The sequence below is a fragment of the Ostrinia furnacalis genome, unplaced genomic scaffold, assembly GCF_004193835.3.
Source record: "Ostrinia furnacalis isolate ACB-3 unplaced genomic scaffold, ASM419383v2 OfSCF6490, whole genome shotgun sequence".
NCBI lineage: Eukaryota > Metazoa > Arthropoda > Insecta > Lepidoptera > Crambidae > Ostrinia > Ostrinia furnacalis.
In genome coordinates, this window is record NW_021136729.1 from 106090 (window position 1) to 126497 (window position 20408).

At 36.4% G+C, this 20408-nt stretch overlaps 2 protein-coding genes across 2 annotated transcripts; one reads left to right on the plus strand and one right to left on the minus strand.

The window, feature by feature from the left end:
• Positions 1-391: 391 nt before the first annotated feature.
• On the minus strand, positions 392-6097 carry LOC114362411 (organic cation transporter protein-like). Its single transcript, XM_028317811.1, has 7 exons — positions 5809-6097; positions 4225-4432; positions 3740-3840; positions 2904-3055; positions 2190-2816; positions 1921-2102; positions 392-1556 (listed from the first exon to the last, which is right to left on the minus strand). Exons 1-7 carry the CDS (start codon positions 5970-5972, stop codon positions 1389-1391), a joined length of 1602 nt encoding a protein of 533 aa, XP_028173612.1. The 5' UTR covers positions 5973-6097; the 3' UTR covers positions 392-1388.
• Positions 6098-8221: 2124 nt separating this feature from the next.
• Positions 8222-20201, plus strand: LOC114362409 (structural maintenance of chromosomes protein 3-like). The gene is made up of 9 exons (XM_028317807.1): positions 8222-8308; positions 8437-8551; positions 8735-8874; positions 8954-9112; positions 15809-15934; positions 16441-16608; positions 17532-17623; positions 18516-18669; positions 20073-20201. Exons 1-9 carry the CDS (start codon positions 8294-8296, stop codon positions 20199-20201), a joined length of 1098 nt encoding a protein of 365 aa, XP_028173608.1. The 5' UTR covers positions 8222-8293.
• Positions 20202-20408: the final 207 nt, after the last annotated feature.

Consider the following 20408-nt stretch of genomic DNA (forward strand, 5'->3'; position numbering starts at 1 on the left):
TACTATTTTGACACGAAAACTTTATTAAAAAATAATCACTTTTATTACACATACTTTTATGTACCTATGTAGGTATTCAAAATTACAATTATTACAATAACAAAATATTATTTTTCTACTAAAAACAATATAGTCTACCTAATTATTAAAATAAAATAATAAGGAACCATTTGGTCATTACAGAATCTTCTGTAGGTATTTAAAATTACAAAATAAAACTTCTTCAGTGTTAATTACTTAAAACAATATCTAGTCACAATTGTTAAATAATATGGCCGGCCTGGCGCGCCCATTGAATATATTTTTAGCCGTTTCGTTTTGGCTAATGTGCACATTAGCCGGCTAAAGATGGAATATCACGACGCAAACTAACATGTTATCGAACTTTAGCTGCTTCTCGAAGATAAACTTAAGTTTAGCCGGCTAATCTTAAGTTTATGTTCATACCTATCTTTAGCCGTAACATATACACGGCCGTGTTGTCGCTACACAAATATCTGAGCGTAGGTTCTAAGCAGAGGACCAACGATAGATTTAGTTATATTCATTTAAATTCCATTACTGAAAAACAAACTGTATGATTACTAGTTACCATAGTCCTTCTTAGTCGTTTGTACCATCATTAAAAAGAAAAGGCACTGTTCTACCAAAGTTTCTATCAACTAAAAATATTCTCTGAAAAATTTAAAATACTTAGCCTACTACGAGTTGTACCTACAAATAGTATGATAAAGCTATTTATTAATAAGTTGCTGGAAACCTGTACAAATAATCGAAAACCGCATCAATAAATAAATGGCCCGCAAACTGTACAAATAAGTGAGTTAGGAAGTTAGATTGAATGACTTTTAAAAATAAATTCCACATCTTAGACTTAGTAGAGTACCTAATTACCCTTTTTCTGTGATGCGGATTTCGGCACGCGTGCGGATTTGGTCCGCAATGCGGGCTGCCCCCATTTATTTTCAACATGGTTTTCCTATTACACGGGCTACACGCACGCGGATAGAAAAAAGGCACTTAAAGACACAATGCATAGGTACCAACTAACCGGTTGAAAGAATATCTATAAAAAACATTTGTGTTTTTCGAATCTTTCTTTTTATTACCTAAATAAATGCTTTCAAAATACAATGTAAATCGAGATCAAGAAAATAGGTATAATGTAACTGTAATAATTTCTAAGTTTGTCAATAATACAACCTTACTTGATTGATACAAATTGCGAGTAAATGATTAATACTGAAAAGCATAAAATATTTACATAGCAAAATATTTTCACAAATCATGGGTCTTTTAAGTTCATTTTAATAGTAAAAAATATCCTTAACTTTACTATGAATTTATATTAAAACATGCCCTTTATGAAAGGGTTAGGTATCAATCCACTATAAGTGAGTATTAACATCTGATTCTGCTGTTTTGTAAGCATTGATTTGTGCGATTGTGTCGAACAATGGTAAATATTTTGTTTCTGGAGTAAAAGAAGTCGCGAACGCCGATAGAACTGATGTTACTGCAAAAAGTATCGTGGGCAACGCTGTAAATTGTGCAGTCTGAAAGAAACATGTATGTTATGTTAATCATTTATAAACAGAGGGTTTTAACAGCTCATAAAAAGTATCTGAATTGAACTTAATTAATTCAATAGAACGACAAACCATTCCATAACTAACCGAACAAAATGATTGTAAAGTACATAAAATAGGTACCTACCTATGTGATTACATAGGATTTTTTATCATATTCGTACATAATACAAAATTTAGTTAATAGGGCTAATCGCCTCCCAAGTCAGATACGTCTGCCAGATTTTTGCTCGAAAAATCTTAGACAGGTAGTTATTTTGCTTTTTGGACCATACCTACATTTGATTCGGGAAAAGTAATAAAAAACATCTGTTCGTATAAATATAATTACCAATAATGGTGTAAGTGGTGCCAACATGCCACCCACCCTTGCTACTGTGTTTCCGAATCCGAACAAAGACCCACGGACGCTTGTAGGAAATAATTCCATGGCATAGGTGTAGATAGAAGTGAAGCAAATCACTACACCGAGCTTACCAATTAAAAATAAAAGCACTTTGAGCCAAATTATATCTGAAAATAAATAGAAAACATTATTGATTTTTTCATAATAAAAATATTTGAATATTATTTATTCAAGGCAGAATAAATAAATCTTACGTTCAGGGGTGTAGGTTTGTGCAATCAAAAATACTGCGCAAGTTAAATAGCCACACTGCAAAGTGATTCTTCGACCAAACTTATTCAAACAATAGAATGCTATCAGATCTCCAGGGAACGACGTCACTGACGCCAAAATAAAGTTCACATATTTATCCCCTGGCAAATAAATGGCATTAACCACTAAGCCGTAGTATAAGAAACTCGATGTGAAAAAGCAAATGGCAGTAACAACCAGCCTTGTCACTATTGCTTTTGATCCAATTATATCTTTAAAATTCTCCTTCTCTTTTTGTAGCTCTACATTGAACTTCGATCTCATGTCTTCGTCGCTCATCACATCGATTTCATCATCAGAAATATTAACTTTATTCATTCTTGCTATTAACTTGAACGTAGATTTTGCTTCACCCATTTTACCACGAATCATTTGCCACCTGGTACTTTCTTTCAATATAAATATGTAGCTTATATAAAGAACCATAGGTGAATATATGGCTAACATGACGTGCTTCCAGTATTTGAAACCCATGGATATTGCTGCAAATACTACTTCTCCTAAATACACAGCATATGAAAACAGTACCCCAGCTGTAACTCTTTTTGATTCTCCTCCAATTTCAATCACTGAAACAAAACTTATATTAATCATTATGCAAATCCACTGTCTGTGGATTTTTCTATGTATGCGAATTATTTGAAAATTATCCTCACATAAAATTACCCCAACATTATAAAGTCCCGACGCTATAAATGACTCCAAGAACTCTATTGCTAAATAAACATTAAAATTTGTAGCGAAAATTTTAAACACTCCAACGAATCCACCGAAAGAGCAGAAAATCATTGCAGGCTTTCTCCCAACCCTGAAACAAAAAATACTCAGCTGTTGAATGTAGGTAAGTGCGCAGATACGCAGGTACTTAAATATTTACTACATAATTCTCCTGAACTCCTGGATATAGGTACTTGGTGACTATCTATATCATAAGTAGAGCGAACTCAACTCACTCTAGCAATTAGTTGGGGGATCAATAGACTTACAATAAAATGTATCAACAAACCTGTAATATTTTGTCACTAACCTAATGACAAATAATTACGTCATCAAAATGTAAGCATACGCAAGTCATAAAGTTGTGAACAGCTGAACAAACACAATCTGAATAAACGCCTTAATATTACGACCGAATTGGATATGTCAATATACCTACACAGCAATAACACATTTAAACAATTTTATTTTAGTATAAATGATTAATACTTTAATGAAAAGCGATGATAGCCCAACGGTTAGTGTTGAACTGACGAAATTGAGTTCCGAGGAACGCAGGTTCGAGTCGATTGATAACTACAAACAAATACTTTTATATAATTAGGTATAAAAGAAAAAATTGTTATTAACCCTCCTAGTGCTGCCCCTAGGAATTGTGCCCAAATGTCAGTCATAGCATTCGCTGTCTGCGGTAACCGTTTGTCTTAGGTATTTGAGAGATATTTAAAAAGATCACCATACGTCATTAGGCTCCAGGGTGCCACGGTTCACTTACTTATCCGAAATCCATCCAGTCGTCACCATCGACAACATCATTCCTGCATTATGTATAGTCCCGACCAATGTTGCTTTCCATGATTGACATGCAAGGTTAAACTGTAAAAAAAAATAAGATGCACCTAAGTAACGTCTAATACTAAGATTAACTTGCTCGTAAATCGACTCACTATACCTACTTATTGAAAATTTTAGATTGCACATGCGTGCATTTTTCATTAGTTTACGTAGTAGTGTACTATGGGGTTTCGGCCTTGTATTTAAAGTAAAATGAGTCTAACAGCAGGACATAATTTTAGGTGCTCTAACTTGGATAATACTAGATCATTTTTAAAACAATAATGGCAAATCATTATCGTCAAAAATAGAGTTTGCTTTCTAATTTTGTCCAATCTTGCACAAAATTAACTTTTGCAAGAGCGTGTAGTTTTCAGTTAACAGCTTTTCATGCGACATTAAAATGAATTGGAAACCAAAACTTACGGTAGAAATGATTGAATTGTCGTTTTCATAAATCCATTGATCACATTTTGCGACGAAATTGAAAATTGACGTATTTTTACATATTTGATCAGATGTGTTGTAATCTGGGTAAAAAATTGGCCTTTCACATTGTGCATCCACATCTGTTGGCCACCATTCAGGCACCTGAATAGATGCGTTTCTATTTTCACATTCAGGTACAATGCATCTACGAATAAACACAAAATGTTATCATCATACCTAATACTTTGTAAGCCGGGAAAGTTCACTTGCTATCTACTATATAAAAATAAGTCTGGTTTTCCACCCTGACGCTATAACTCCAGAACGCACGAACCGATTTCCACGGTTTTGCATTCGTTGGAAAGGTCTCGGGCTCCGTGAGGTTTATAGCAAAGAAAAATCGGGAAAAGGGGGTAAAACAGGATCCACGCGTACGAAGTCGCGGGCGGCCGCTAGTTCNCCGATTCGAAGATTGAAAGACAATCGCACCCCCTCCCCCCGTATCATGACATAAACCGTAGACTTGCCATGCAGATGCGCCAGTGAGTACTAATCTGCGCGACTTGTGTCACCCCCTGATGCTTGGCACCCGGGGCGGACCGCCCCCACCGCCCCCCCCCCTTTACGCCGCTACTGGCCAAGCCATACAAATAAGAACTCTCTGGCTGCTTAGAGCGATAATTTTATAATTTTTTATTGTTTTGTAGAATTTTCTTAGCACATGCAGTAGCGCCACACACAAAAGTAGTTATATAGGCTCCTAGTTATAATATTTAGGATCTTTAAGACGTAGGTAGGTAGGTATAGCTATCACCTAAGTAGTAGGTAAAGAAAACTATACAAAGAAGGGTCTTATTAAGAAGTTTGTTGTTCCTAGTATGAAGAACGTTACATTTGACTGCTAAAAGCACCTTTTTATTGGCTGTGTATTCTTATAATATTGAAGAAAATAGAGCAAAATACATAAATACCAAACAAACTAGAATGTAAATTAATAACATAAATACCATCAGTCGTCTCAGATTGACGTAGCAGCTCTATTAATTTTTTATCATACTGGTTATTTTCATATAAATAGGTGCTAATAACATATTAAGAAGACTTCCAGAAACTTCTATAGTAAAAATAATTGTTATTGTATTACTTAAACATTGAGAGATGGTAATATTTAAACATACGTAAATAAAATTATAATAATTATGTTAGTTTAATAATAAATAAATTGTAAATAAGTAAATTGTGTAATTAAATAACTTTGGTAAATCTTTACGTAAATGTATTATGTTTACTTTATACTTAAGTATCGTTCTCATTCGTGCATCGATTCAAACAACCAAGCCATTGTTGTTGAGTAATTAGATACGAAAATAGGACTCTGTTTTAAATCATACATTTTTGCATTTTAATATTCTAACATTATGATTATTCTATGTGTCTGAATTAAAATTATTTTAAAGTATTAACTTTTTTTTTCAAATGTTGTAAAACAATAGGTATTTTTTACCAATTAAATACACAATCATTTATGACCCATTTTTAATATTTTACCTAGCATAAAAACTTTTCATAATACCTACTTACCTGTATTCTGTATGCTCTGCTATAAAAACATAGTTAACGTGCATCATGGATACGGTGAAGAGTGGTAGACACAGCCAAAAGTATTGCACGAGTTGATATTTTCCGAACTTATCTAATCCTTTTACACTATCTTCTTGCACATCTTTCTTTGTAAACACTGTCATTTTATTTAGGAAATTAATTTGCTTGATACTGAGCAATTAACCGATACCGACGGCTGCAGCAGTAACACTAATAAACTCTCTGAATAGCGCTTTGATACAGCTCTATATAAATGGAATAAGTATCAATGGAATGTTAAATAAGGATCCGATTATTGACTTCATTTGATTCTTGATACTTACTATCGTGTAACAAGGGTTACATCGACTGAAACCAAGACTGAACTGTCTCTCGTTTCCACATAATTTTACTTTGAAGTCAAAGTAAGGGTTACTCAAATAAGGGCCAGCGCGGTTGCAAGTGGCGCCAAAATACCTCAACATATAAAAAATACGTCTAGGGTAGCCCTATGGATATGAAAGGGGCACTAATGGCATTCAGGATCTGGTACCTTTAATAGACTGCCTATCACGAGAAAAATCCCAGCTTATGGTTTAGACAAGACAACAAAGGAAAGATCAATCGACACACAATGATTTTCGTGGAACCAGTTATATGAAATAGGTAATTACTACTCAGGCAAGCTTTTGATATTTCCTCGTGGTGATAGACAGCATTAAAATATCTATCAATAAAACCAAATTTAAAATTAAACGTGCTAAACATAAATATTTAAACACGCTGTGTAAGAAAGGTTCAGATCAGATGAGAAGGAATTCTTATTTATGTAAGCTGAATTTTATTAACCTACCGGTAAATTTTTTTACACTATTACATTAGTAAACAGAGTAGGTTTGTAATGCTCTGTAATATTAAGGATTCCTATTAAGGAAGTTTAAAAAATCTTTATTTGACTCATACAAAAAATTGTTTGACGTTCATTATTGCGTGAGTCTGATGCCTATGCTAGGTATTTCGTAATAATTATTATGTATTACATTAGGCTCTCACCAATTCAGGCCATTATGTATCTTCTCTTCTATTAGAGATCATTTTTTATGCCAAATAGGTAGTTAATATGTAAGTATTTCCATTAGTATCAGAACAAGTAAAAAAGTAATGTTGATACGTTGTTATTGAAATACGAGTAAACAGATCTGATCGGATTGGTTTAGGTTAATAATAACATTTTTAGCTTCTCTTTTACATCTTCATGTAATTTTATGACACTGGCCAAACCCGGTTTAAGCTCAAACTCGTTTGCCTTACTTAAAGAAGAGGAAAAACTTTATTTACGTTTCTTCCTAATTACATAACTTGCAAGAACTGCTATTTAAAACACGAATTCCTCTTTTTATAAGATTTTTTTTCTATAATATTAACCATTAAAATAATATTAGGTACCTAAGTAGTAGTATCCTAATAAGTATCATCATCAATCATCATACGGACGCGTCATTAAACAGCCTACTTGAGCCTTCTTTGGCTAAAATAGCATAAGAACAACCTACCAATTAATTATCGCTTACTTATTTATTTATCGTTTTGTGTTATACCCTGAATTATTTGTAATAATTACACGAATTAAGTAAGTACGTACGCTTGGGTCTAAATAACTATATAGTTATTATTTCCCTATAAGCCATATTCACATAATAATTACAATATTTTGTAGTTACTTCCTTTTAGGTAAAAGAAATATTGCACCTGGGTCAAGAAATATCGTTCTTCAAACATTAGTTATTTTCACGGACATAATAATATAACAACCGAAAAATGATAATAAATTGTGCGAAACAATTTTATTTTGCTCGCAAGCATGTTCAAAAAATACATAGGTATTAACTTAAAACAGAAAAAGCCACTATAATAATTATCTGGAAGGGCAGAGTAGTTATTTAAAACTAAAATCCATCAGGGTCCTTTATCTTTTCAGCACCACGGTCTTCTATAGAAGACACTTTCTAAACACAACATTTCCTTGATTAAAATAGGTATACAAACAAATGCTTCTTTATTTTCAAAATAGAAAATAAATTTTATTACTGATCAGGGACACAATAAATAGCTTATGATAAATTATGGATTGGTGGCTAATAGGTTAAAAATAACTATAACGTTAACCTTAAAAACTACGTTGCACCTTTTGTTATTATTACGTGCTCTGTTCCTTTTGTAAAACAGAAATTAAAATAAGAACTTTTGTAGAAGTAGAACTTTAAATAAAGCTTCATATTATCCAAAAAATAATAATTAAAGTCAGACTTAAAAGATACAAGTTATTTCATCGGAGTGACACATGCACATCTCTAAGTTCTTAATAATCTGTGCAAGAAAAAAAATAATAAATAATTTGACATATAAATGACAGCTAGAAATGGCGGTCAGCGCTTCGTAAATTTCGTAATTAACTTTTGCGTTTTTTGTTAATTTATGTGGAAAAATGCATATAAAACAGGTATTTTTTTATTTTTACAATGTAATACCAACTTTGTAATTCGATTTGCAGTTTTACAGTGCACTTTTATGTGTAGTAAATAAGAGAAGTCGGAATTGTTGTAAAGCCAGCTCTGTTATTGTTTACAGGTAATTATTCAGGGTTTCAAGAGTTACCGCGAGCAAATAGTCGTTGAACCATTCGACAAAAGACATAATGTAGTCGTTGGGAGAAATGGATCAGGAAAAAGTAACTTTTTCCACGGTGAGTTGAGTTTGTTATTGGTAATTCTAGGGCACAAGTATGTCAAATGTGAAAAGATATTTGTAAATACTCCTATGTTTGTTTGTAATCTGGCCCCAATGGTGCTACGTTTATTGCCAGTTACCAGTGTTAATGTAGGATGATTGTTTCCTATCTAATTAAGTTATGTTTATTGTATTTCAGCCATTCAATTTGTATTGAGTGATGAATTCTCTCATCTCAGACCTGAACAGAGGCTGGCGCTTCTTCACGAAGGCACTGGACCAAGAGTTATATCAGCGTTTGTTGAAATCATTTTTGACAATTCTGACAACAGGATTCCAGTTAGTAAATCCTAGTACTTATTATTGTGTTGTAATTGTAATAAAACAAGTCTAAACATGTGTGTGGTGTGCATTTTAGATTGAAAAAGATGAAATCTTCCTCCGTCGTGTCATCGGTTCGAAAAAGGATCAGTTCTTCCTCAACAAAAAAGTGGTACCGCGGTCCGAAGTGCTCAACTTATTGGAGAGTGCTGGTCTTTCTAACTCCAACCCTTACTACATCGTCAAACAGGGAAAAGTAAGTTGTAACAAAAAATTTAAAACTTACCAAGCCATTCATGAGTTGCTTTTATGAAAAACTTTGTAACTTTAGCANCAAACATAATTACATTTGAAAATATAATTAAGCTAAAATAGAAAGACATGGGTCTTAGCACGACATTTATTAATGAGTTACATTATGTGCGGCTTGACGTTTGGGCTGCTATGCTGCAGCTGTGGTCACAAGCAGACTGGCGGATCGCGTCACAATCACTCACGTCACGACGTCATTGTTGAAACGGAATGCAAAAGTTCAAAATCTTTTTAGGCTAATTTATGCTTTAATTGGCTATGGTGGGCTGACACCTCAACTAGTTTTCGTAACCTAACATAACCTACATTAGTAAAAACTTGTATCTGTATTGTGTTACATTAATTTCAGATCAATCAGATGGCTGTTGCACCAGACTCTCACAGGTTGAAGCTACTCAGAGAAGTGGCGGGGACAAGGGTTTACGATGAACGTAGGGAGGAGTCCGTTACTATCCTGAAAGAGACTGTTGGGAAGGTAAAATAGGCCAGGCCCATTGCAATAAATGGAGTACCAGCAAACTTATACATTATTTACTAAACTAACTGCTAAGTTACTAAAGTTCTTTGAAAACTTTTTTATATTCAGGAAACTGAGATTGTAAAATTTTTGAAAGTCATTTAAACTTTAATTTTTTGTCAGGACCTGTAATTATTATTAGCAAATTAATTGTATTCGATAGTGGCGACCACGAGCTGGAAGACGTAGCGTGGGCAGGCTTCCCACTAGGTGGACCGACGATCTGGTGAAGATCGCGGGAGGTGCCTGGATGCAAGCGGCGCAGGATCGGTCTTCATGGAAATCCTTGGGGGAGGCCTCTGTCCAGCAGTGGACTTCATTCAGCTGAAACGAACGAACGAATTGTATTCAAAATTAATTGATGATTGCTGTTTCTGACCTAAATTTCTGCCCCTTTTCAGGTTGAGAAGATCAATGAGTTCCTGCAAACCATCGAGGAGAGATTAAAAACCCTCGAGGAAGAAAAAGAGGAGCTGAAGGAATACCAGAAGTGGGACCGCGCCCGGAGAGTGCTCGAGTTCATCATACATGACACCGAACATAGAGAAAATAAAAGAAAGCTGGAAGAGGTAATTGATGTAGCGACATCTATCTACACTATACTACAGTTATTTCCCAACAGATGGCGCTGTCAGCTTCTTTTCGATGTCACACGCTACCGCGCCTACAAACCTGCATCGCGGTGTCAAAGTTTCTGCATAGACTAGCTAGCTTTCTGTATAAATAGAAAACCCAGATCCTACTATCCTACTAATATTATAAATGCGGAAGTTTGGATGTCTGGATGTTTGTTACTCTTTCACGCAAAAACTACTGAACGGATTTTGTTGAAACTTTACAGTATTATTTTTTGTAACCCAGATTAACATAAAGGCTATAATTTATGCAGATTTGTGACACTAAATTTCACGCGGGTGAAGCCGCGGGCAAAAGCTATGGTTAATAATTGGACCTTGGTCCCTGAGCACAGCACCCGCTCGGAAGGAAGCACAACACCTTAGCTTCCTTATTGTGGTATCCTCAAATCCACAGATATAAGTCACAATTAATGAATGTTCTTCTCAGAACAATAATAGAGATTTCAATATCATTTCCCTACCGTTCGCGTTTACAGGAATCGAACTTTAACAGCCTTTCAAATCGAGTTTGATGGCTAAATCATTGTGCTTTCTATGTTCTACCTACTCAACTATTAACTTCGTTACAGTTGGAAAAAATGCGTTCAAACAGTGGTAAAGAACAACAGCATTACGCCGATCAAGTGCGGGAGGCGCAAGAACATGTTAGAGAGGCTAACAGGTAAATAACACAAAAAATATCTTACTTAGGGCGGATTCGACCAAACGAGAGTAAATAAGAGAGTAAATAATTAATCTCAGAATAAACTTGTCATTTTGACATATTGCCCATACTGAAACTGTCAATGTGCCAGTTATACCAGGAGTTATTCTCGGATAAAAGTTTGGTCGAATGGGGCCTTAATAGCTTAGCTCGCGGAGAGTGTATGAATGCGGCGGCGCAGGACTGGTCTTTGTGGAAATTCTTGGGGGAGGCCTTTGTCCAGCAGTGGACGTCATTCGACTGAAACGAATAACTTAGCTACACTACTCGCTTCGGTGCTTCCAAAATTGACGATTTTCGAGGGAACGATAAGGCAAAACGAATTGATATGCGTGTCTACACTACACTATCTACTTCGATTAACTTTGGCCAACTTCGCGAGTGCGTGCAAGCCGTGTGGTGACGGCAGAGTAGAATATTTGTCACCAACCCCTACTCTTCATAGGGACTACACATCAAACAGAGAACGGGCAGCAGTGTTCTTTAAAAACATCAATCTTTTAAACTGCGATCTCCAACCTGCCTGCCAAGCGTGGGGATTATGGCAAAACCAGTCTGTCAGTCAGTCAGCAGTAAACTGTAAAGGGCTGTTGATGATGATGATGACGAATTTCGAGTAGTGTAAGCTGCATATTTATGTAACACTTTCTACATATTCATGACCTTGCTTTTTCTGTATTTGTCTCTAACAGAAAACTAAAAGAAGCCCGCAAGGATGTGGCGGCGGCGCGCGAAGAAAAAGACATTCTGTCCACAGAGCAGCAACAACTGGTCCGCGAGAAGACCAAGCTCGAGCTCGGCATCAAGGATTTGACGGATGACGTCGACGGCGACAATAAATCCAAGGTAAATACATACACATATAAACGGAAAACGCAGCGTGGGACGTCCACCTACAAGGTGGACCGATGACATCGTAAAGGTAGCAGGGAAGCGCTGGACGCAGGCCGCTGCCAATCGATCGGCATGGGGGCGTTGGGGGAGGCCTATGTTCAGCAGTGGACGTCCTATGGCTGAAATGATGATGATGATGAAATACATATTACAACTGTCTACAGCATTTTTGCGCACGGGTTATGCATAGCTTATTTTTATTGCTTTAATACCTAGAAATAAGAATAACAACAAAAAATTGTTCTGAATTTGCTTTTATGTGTAAAAAATATAAATAATCATATCAAAGAATGTATGAAACATGGACATAGAGATGATTTCATTTGTTGCCAAATATATTTTTTTTCTTTCATTCTTTATTTTTTTCTAATTATTAAAATACACCAAACATCCATTCAAGATTCATTCTCACAAGAGAAGTTTTGAAATAGAGTCCAAATATTTATTAAAAATGAAAAGTTCTACTTTCCTGTAATGTTCCATAGAGGATTTTTCTCAAAAAAACCTAACCCTATCATGCTTTCAGTATACTGGTCTTGGTTACGTCGTCTCTCAAATCCCACTATATTTTTATGGAAGCGTGCCCCTTGTTCTTGCGAATAAACCCCCATAATTATCTATAAATGTATCCCAATGAGAATTTGACGTGCATCTTTAGAGACATTTTACTATGAAGATGGAAAATTCAAATCGCTATAGCTTCTTAAAAAGCAAATATTTTAGATTTGTAATCGCACTTTTTTATATAAATTTGCTTAAATAATCAGAATATAATAAGTAAAATCCATGCGCAAAAAAAAATATTTTTTTGTTGACCGGTGTAATCCAAGCTTAACTCAGTCATTGCCCGAGGTGCGGGAGCGGCTCGGGAGGGGTAATGCTTCAACCACACCAACGCGTGCAGATCGCCATCGCCGGCGCGATCACGGTACGATCAAAGGCCAATGACAGGTCGCGTGAACCGTCATGGGTCGCGCTACCTGTCATTATTAGCCTTTGATTGCGCCAGCGATGGCGATCAGCACGAGATGGTGTGGCTCAAGCTTAACATTTACGTGACAGAGCATAAAAATCTGAAGTTTTGCTGACGTTTTTGACGTTACAAAACCACCCGGGCCGCTCCCGTACCTCAGACACTGAGTTAACGTTACACAATCCATCTGCTTTTGGTAAATAAAAAAAGCCTTTGCTCATGCAGAAATTCAATGACAATGATCATGTTTATGTATTTAAATATTACTTTATTTGTTGTAAACTTGAAACTGATTGCAAGATACTGCATATTATTATGAGCTTAACTGATAACATTGATACGCGAATTCTGAGTTCAGCGCCCTCATGATATTAATTTGTTCTCATCACAAATTCTTTTGAATCCATGCAGTGTGGAATATCAAACCTCTAACTTGCGTATTATGTAAACACACTCGCAAAACATTCGTAGATGAATGTTTTTACTTCTTCTCACTTGTTTAATCTCACTTTATGCGAGTTGTAAAACGTAAGTTTGCGTTTTGTAACAAAAACATAATGGATCATAATATTTACTATGGAATATTTCCAATGTTACACAATCTTAGTGAGTCACATTCGTTTTTTCAACAATTACATACTTCACTGTACGCATAACTTTCAATTAGGGTATGCAAAACCGAAAGTTTATCAAAAACCGATTTTTTTTTCGGTTTTCAAGAAAAAAAACCGGTTTTCGGTTTTTAATCGGTTATTATTGTTCCATTTTTTTTTTCAATCAACTAGTAGTTACATACAGCGATTTGTTACGTCCTGTCCGTTTTGTTTTAGATTACATTATTTAAGAGAGGGTTATAACAGTTTTGATAAATTTAGCTTATTCATTAGGCATTATAGGCACATAATGCATAATGTATAAGCTAAATTTAACTCAAGGGATGGTAGTTTATCTCCATTGTACGTAATAATTGTCAACGAATACGTTTTTAAAATTCATTACTCTGTCGGTTTAGTATTTTGTTAATTACCACCATGTACGTAATGTACCTACCTACATCAAAAACGTACTTGCTTACAATTACTATTGATATAAGCAATATCTTAAATTAAAAAGTATAATAAAATGTAAAAAGCTTTATTTGTGAACGTTAGGTGATTACGATTGATATTTTAAGCAATATCTTAAATTAAAAAGTAGAATAAAATGTAAAAAGCTTTATTTGTGAACGTTAGGTGGTATTTTTGTCAAATTTCAATACACTAAGTATTACAGTAATAAGCTTCTGCAGATATCGCAAATAAATGAGATTCAATGTTCAAAACAATTCAGAAATAAAAACTGTTCAATTCACTCACACATAGGTTAATTATTCACTGCAATAATCACCAACCACCGGGGATTCCCCGTTTAAAGGTAAACGACGGAGTAACCAAGTGACAATGTTGCCAAGTTATAAATTGTAAAATAACCAAATATTCGTCAAATATCAAAATACCCAGGTTATATTATAATAAAATGATATTGCTTATTTATGGAANCAGTGTCTCACGCAGCGGACAGCAGTTTGCGGTCGCGTCGCACATCACGGCTGACAGTCGGCGGTCGCCGTCCGGCATAATATCGGCCGGGTGATATATTTCAACAGCTGCGTTTGATTAATTAATATTGCTGTTGTAAATCAAGTGATTTGTTTAAATTTACTAAACTTGTAACTGCCAGTTTTTAGGGTTTAAAATAAAGAATTAACTGTCTTGGTCTACTTCCACCATACCCATGCAAACCATTGAAAAGAGATGCGGTGGTTATTGCCTGCTCTCTATAGGGGAAAAGATGAAACATCACGTCGTGATGCACTTGAGAAGATTTTTTTTATCTAAGTTCTTTATTATGTAATTAAGTATTAAGTCGACTACTGACGATTGAAAGCAGACGATCAGTAGGCCTAAGATGCGCGCTGCGATAAGCGGTTATCACGCCATTTTATCGATTTTGCCCATACATTTTGACGTCGATAAAGTATTCACGGCGCGCATCCTAGCTAGGCTGGTGAAGGTTGCGAGGGAAGGATGTGGACATCGCAGGACCGGTCGTTGTGGAAATCCCTAAGGGAAGTTTTTGTCCCCCCCCCTGAGGCTTTTGTCCAGCAGTGGACGTCTATTGGTTAGTAAAAATTAATAAAATAACAGTGGTATCTAATCTGAAACTATTCACGAAAGCACTCGTTGAAGACATCAAAAACTACCTTCTGTTTAAAATTAATCTGGGGGCACGGCAGTGCCCCCACCAAGTCGAGCAAAAAAGCGGCACGGCCGTACCATCCTTTTCTCGAAGCAATTCAGGCCATTTTCGACCGCCTGTAACTTCGTTGTGGATAAAACTAGAAGGCTGAATTTTCATTAGCTATGCAGGNTCTATGCCAGGGTTTTTATGTTCCTGGTCAGGCTATACAAACAAAATTTCATTTTTTGGAATTATAATTAGGCTAAAATAGAAAGACACTGGTCTTAATGCAACGTTTATTAATGAGTTACATTATGTACTCACAGCTTGACTTTTGGGCTGCTATGCTGAAGCCGTGGTCACAAGCAGACTGGCGGATCGCGTCACAATCACTCACGTCACGACGTCACTGTTGAAACGTCGAACGCAAAAGTTCAAAATCTTTTTAGGCTAATTTATGCTTTAATTGGCTATGGTGGGCTGACATCTGCCCCCCCTAGACAAAACGCACTTATTGATCGAATCGAAAATTGAATCCGTCAAAACTCCATACAAAAATGGGGGTTTTCGACCACTTTTCGACTGGTTTGCGATTATAATTTGCACTTTGTCTAGACCTACTGAACTAGTTTAGTAACCTAACATAACCTACATTAGTAAAAACTTGTATCTGTATTGTGTTACATTAATTTCAGATCAATCAGATGGCTGTTGCACCAGACTCGCACAGGTTGAAGCTACTCAGAGAAGTGGCGGGGACAAGGGTTTATGATGAACGTAGGGAGGAGTCCGTTACTATCCTGAAAGAGACTGTTGGGAAGGTAAAATAGGCCAGGCCCATTGCAATAAATGTAGTACCTGCATACTTATACATTATTTACTTAACTAACTACTACTAAGTTACTAAAGTACTTTTTTATATTCAGGAACCTGTTTGAGATTGTAAAATTTTTGAAAGTCATTTAAATTTCTATCAGGACCTGTAATTATTATTAACAAATATACAATTTGACACCATTCCCCAATAAAACGAAATCACAATTTTTCTAAAAAAACACTTCATTCTGGTCTTAAAAACTTAATTAATTCTAAATTACGTGTAAATTACGATTTTTGGTCACATTGTAATTGAAAAAAAGTAGGTAGTTTAATTGAATTGACAAAATAGTGACGTCACTTGCTTGTAGTGCCATACGAAATCTATGGGAGAGTTTCGTTTTGACAGTTTTAAAAAGTACGTCAATTGATTGGTGGTGTCAACATGTCTACTGTATTCAAAGTTAATCGATGATTGCTGTTTTTATACATAAATTCTGCCCCTTTTCAGGTCGAGAAGATCAATGAGTTCCTGCAAACCATCGAGGAGAGATTGAAGACCCTCGAGGAAGAGAAAGAGGAGCTGAAGGAATACCAGAAGTGGGACCGCGCCCGAAGAGTGCTCGAGTTCATCATACATGACACCGAACATAGGGAGAATAAGAGAAAACTGGAGGAGGTAATAGGGATGTTTCCTGGGTCAAAAAGCAAGAGCTTTAATTAGTCCGTCAGTTAACTTATAAAAAAATACTCTACACGTATTTTTCACTTTTTCAAACTAATAGAGATAAAGCGCACCAAAGTTCATAAGAAGAGGCCCATGACGTCAATGAGTGAATAAAAGTGACGTCGCGCGGAACTTCAACGCACCATAACTCTGTAATTATTTGTTTGATTGACAAATAAAAATATGTGTCCAAAATTTTTTGATATTAAACATGACAAACTAAAAAATTTTTTTAGGAAACTAGCCTATTTATGTGGCGACATCTATCGACACGCCACTACAGTCATCGCCCAAAAGATGGCGTTGACACCTACCTTTCTATGGCATATGCTACCGCGCCTACAAACCTACATCGCGGTGTCAATGTTTCTGCATAGACTAGCATAAATAGAAAACCCAGATCCTACTATCCTACTAATATTATAAATGCGGAAGTTTGGATGTCTGGATGTTTGTTACTCTTTCACGCAAAAACTACTGAACGGATTTTGTTGAAACTTTACAGTATTATTTTTTGTAACCCAGATTAACATATAGGCTATAATTTATGCAGATTTGTGACACAAAATTTCACGCGGGTGAAGCCGCGGGCAAAAGATATGGTTAATAATTGGACGTTGGTCCCTGAGCACAGCACCCGCTCGGAAGGAAGCACAACACCTTAGCTTCCTTATTGTGGTATCCTCAAATCCACAGATATAAGTCACAATTAATGAATGTTCTTCTCAGAACAATAATAGAGATTTCAATACCATTTCCCTGGTGTTCGCATCTATGAGAATCGAACTTTAACAGCCTTTGGAATCGAGAGTTTAATGCCGAAATCGTGGTGCCTTCTGTGTTCTACCTACTTAACTATTGAAACTTCGTTACAGTTGGAAAAAATGCGTTCAAACAGTGGCAAAGAACAACAGCATTACGCCGATCAAGTGCGGGAGGCGCAAGAACATGTTAGAGAGGCTAACAGGTAAATAACACAAAAAAATATCTTACTTAGGGCGGATTCGACCAAACGAGAGTAAATAAGTATTAATCCTTCAAGGCCCGCGAATCTAGACACAATAGATATTCAATTGTTATGACATGAATGAATGCCGTCTGGGACTCAAGCGGTTAATCGCAGAATAAACTTGTCTTTTGACATATTGCCCATACTGAAACTGTCAATGTGCCAGTTATACCAGGAGTTATTCTCGGATAAAAGTTTGGTCTAATCAGGCCTAAATTACTAAGGGTAACAACCTAGTCCATAAAATCGTACTGTATTAAAATTTGTAAATCATATTTTGGCTGTAACCTGTTTTGTAAGTCTTAAATAAATAAATAGCTTAACTCGCGGAGAGTGCCTGAATGCGGGCGGCGCAGGACTGGTCTTTGTGGAAATTCTTGGGGGAGGTCTATGTCCAGCAGTGGACGTCATTTGACTGAAACGAATAACTTAGCTACACTACTCGGTGCTTCTAAAATCGACAACTTTCGAGGCGAGGTTGCTCAAAATGAAGTAATATGCGTGTCTACACTACACTGTAGTGCCGTGTGGTGATGGCAGAGTAGAATATTTGTCACCAACCCCTACTCTTCCCGCGGGTGTAAGAGACGACTTAGGGACTACTCATCAAACGGAGAACGGGCAGCAGTGTTCTTTAAAAACATCAATCTTTTAAACTGCGATCTCCAACCCGCCTGCCAAGCGTGGGGATTATGGTAAATCAGTCTGTCAGTCAGTCAGCAGTAGACTGTAAAGGGCTGTTGATGATGATGATGACGAACTTGGAGTAGTGTAAGCTGCATATTTATGTAACTTTCTACATATTCATGACCTTGCGTTTTTTAAATTTTTCTGTATTTATTTCTAACAGAAAACTAAAAGAAGCCCGCAAGGATGTGGCGGCGGCGCGCGAAGAAAAAGACATTCTGTCCACAGAGCAGCAACAACTGGTCCGCGAGAAGACCAAGCTCGAGCTCGGCATCAAGGACTTGACTGATGACGTCGACGGCGACAATAAATCCAAGGTAAATATAATCCAAGCTTATCTCGGTCATTGCCCGAGGTACGGAAGTGGCTCGGGAGGGGTAATGCTTCAATGACATAATGACGATATTTATTATGTATTTAAATATTACTTTATTTGTTGTAAACTTGAAACTGAATGCTAGAAACTGCATTATTAGGCTAGTTGCCTAAAAAAATTTTTTTAGTCCGTAATGTTTAATATCAAAAAATATTGGACACATATATTTTTATTTGTCAATCTAACAAATAATTACATAGTTATGGTGCGTTGAAGATGCGCACGACGTCACAACGTGCGGCATTTTTAAGCAAGCGTTGACGTCACGGGCCTCTTCTTATGAACTTTGGGGCGCTTTATCTCTTTAAATTTTCATTAGTTTGAAAAAGTGAAAAATACGTGTAGAGTATTTTTTGATAAGTTAACTGACGGACTAATTAAAACTCTTGCTTTTTNATTACACAGCTAAAGACAACATCACATTTGAATATAAATGACAGTTCTATCATAGCGGTTCCAGCTAGCCAGCTCTACGTTATACAGCATGAAGGTGCTCATCAACAATTCAGGCGATAACGACAGTGTCAATATAAATAATTATCCTCAGTTTTCTTCGATGGATTTGCTAAATTTCCGTCATCGTATTGTTAAATGCGGTTATTGATAGCAATAAACGTAACAAGTCAGAAGAAGCCAGGTCTTCTTCAGCTATCCTCACTAACTTTGGAGAAGGTAGGAAAAAAGAACCAAATGTGATTAGTGCCACATAAAACGACTTACAAGCTATGCCAAGAGTAATACTGGTGATTATGTGATTTTATTTTTATTTTATGTCATACAAAAATAAATAAAAACCTGCTTTGAACAACTAGTAGATACGGCCCCCTTTTTATGGATTATTTTTTTAAATACTTTTTTCATGATTTTTATGCTTCCCTTTGTAAGTTCTTGCTGAGAAATCAATTATTATTTACAAAAATAATTATCGGTCTAAATGGGTTAATAAGCCTTTATGAATTATTTCGGATTTAAATTGTTTTTGGCAATGTAAGAGTACCTACAATGGCCGTGTTATGATGCCCGGTCGTCCGTATGACACGTCATATTCACGCCATTTCAACTCGAATCAATATGTATAGTAGATAGCCGATACACACAATTAAGTAGGTTATCACAAAATAGACAATCCTGCAAATAACAGTTTACTTCCGAGAATCGTTATTAGACTTCAAACACCTCGCGCTTGCGCCTCATTTTCCTTTCAGCTTCTAGCCTTTTCCTTCTATTGACAACCGACAACGAATTTGAAAGGCTTAAAGGCTTCAGCAGACCAATCGCAGGGCATTAGCAGCACTGTTTGAATGCGGGCCCGCGCAAGTTGTAAATACAAGAAACTCTTTGAAGTGTGTCACACCAAATTCCAACCGCTCCGCGCCGCGCCGCACTGCAACTACCGAACGACAAACCAGGCGGCGGCGCGGGATCGGGACAGTAGCAGCATTAGATAAATATACTGTGGTAACAGCACAGTAGATAAATCAAAACTGTGGTAGCAGCGAATGAGCGGCGCGTGCGCGGGCCCGCGCTGTTGTATTACTATGGCGGCCATATTAGCATGACTCACCGGAGGCAGGGCGGTAGCAGTGCAGCGCATCGCGTTGAAAGCGGTTGACGAATATTGTATTTTTAGGGTTCAGTACCTCATAAGGAAAAAACCGAACCCTTATAGGATCACTTTGT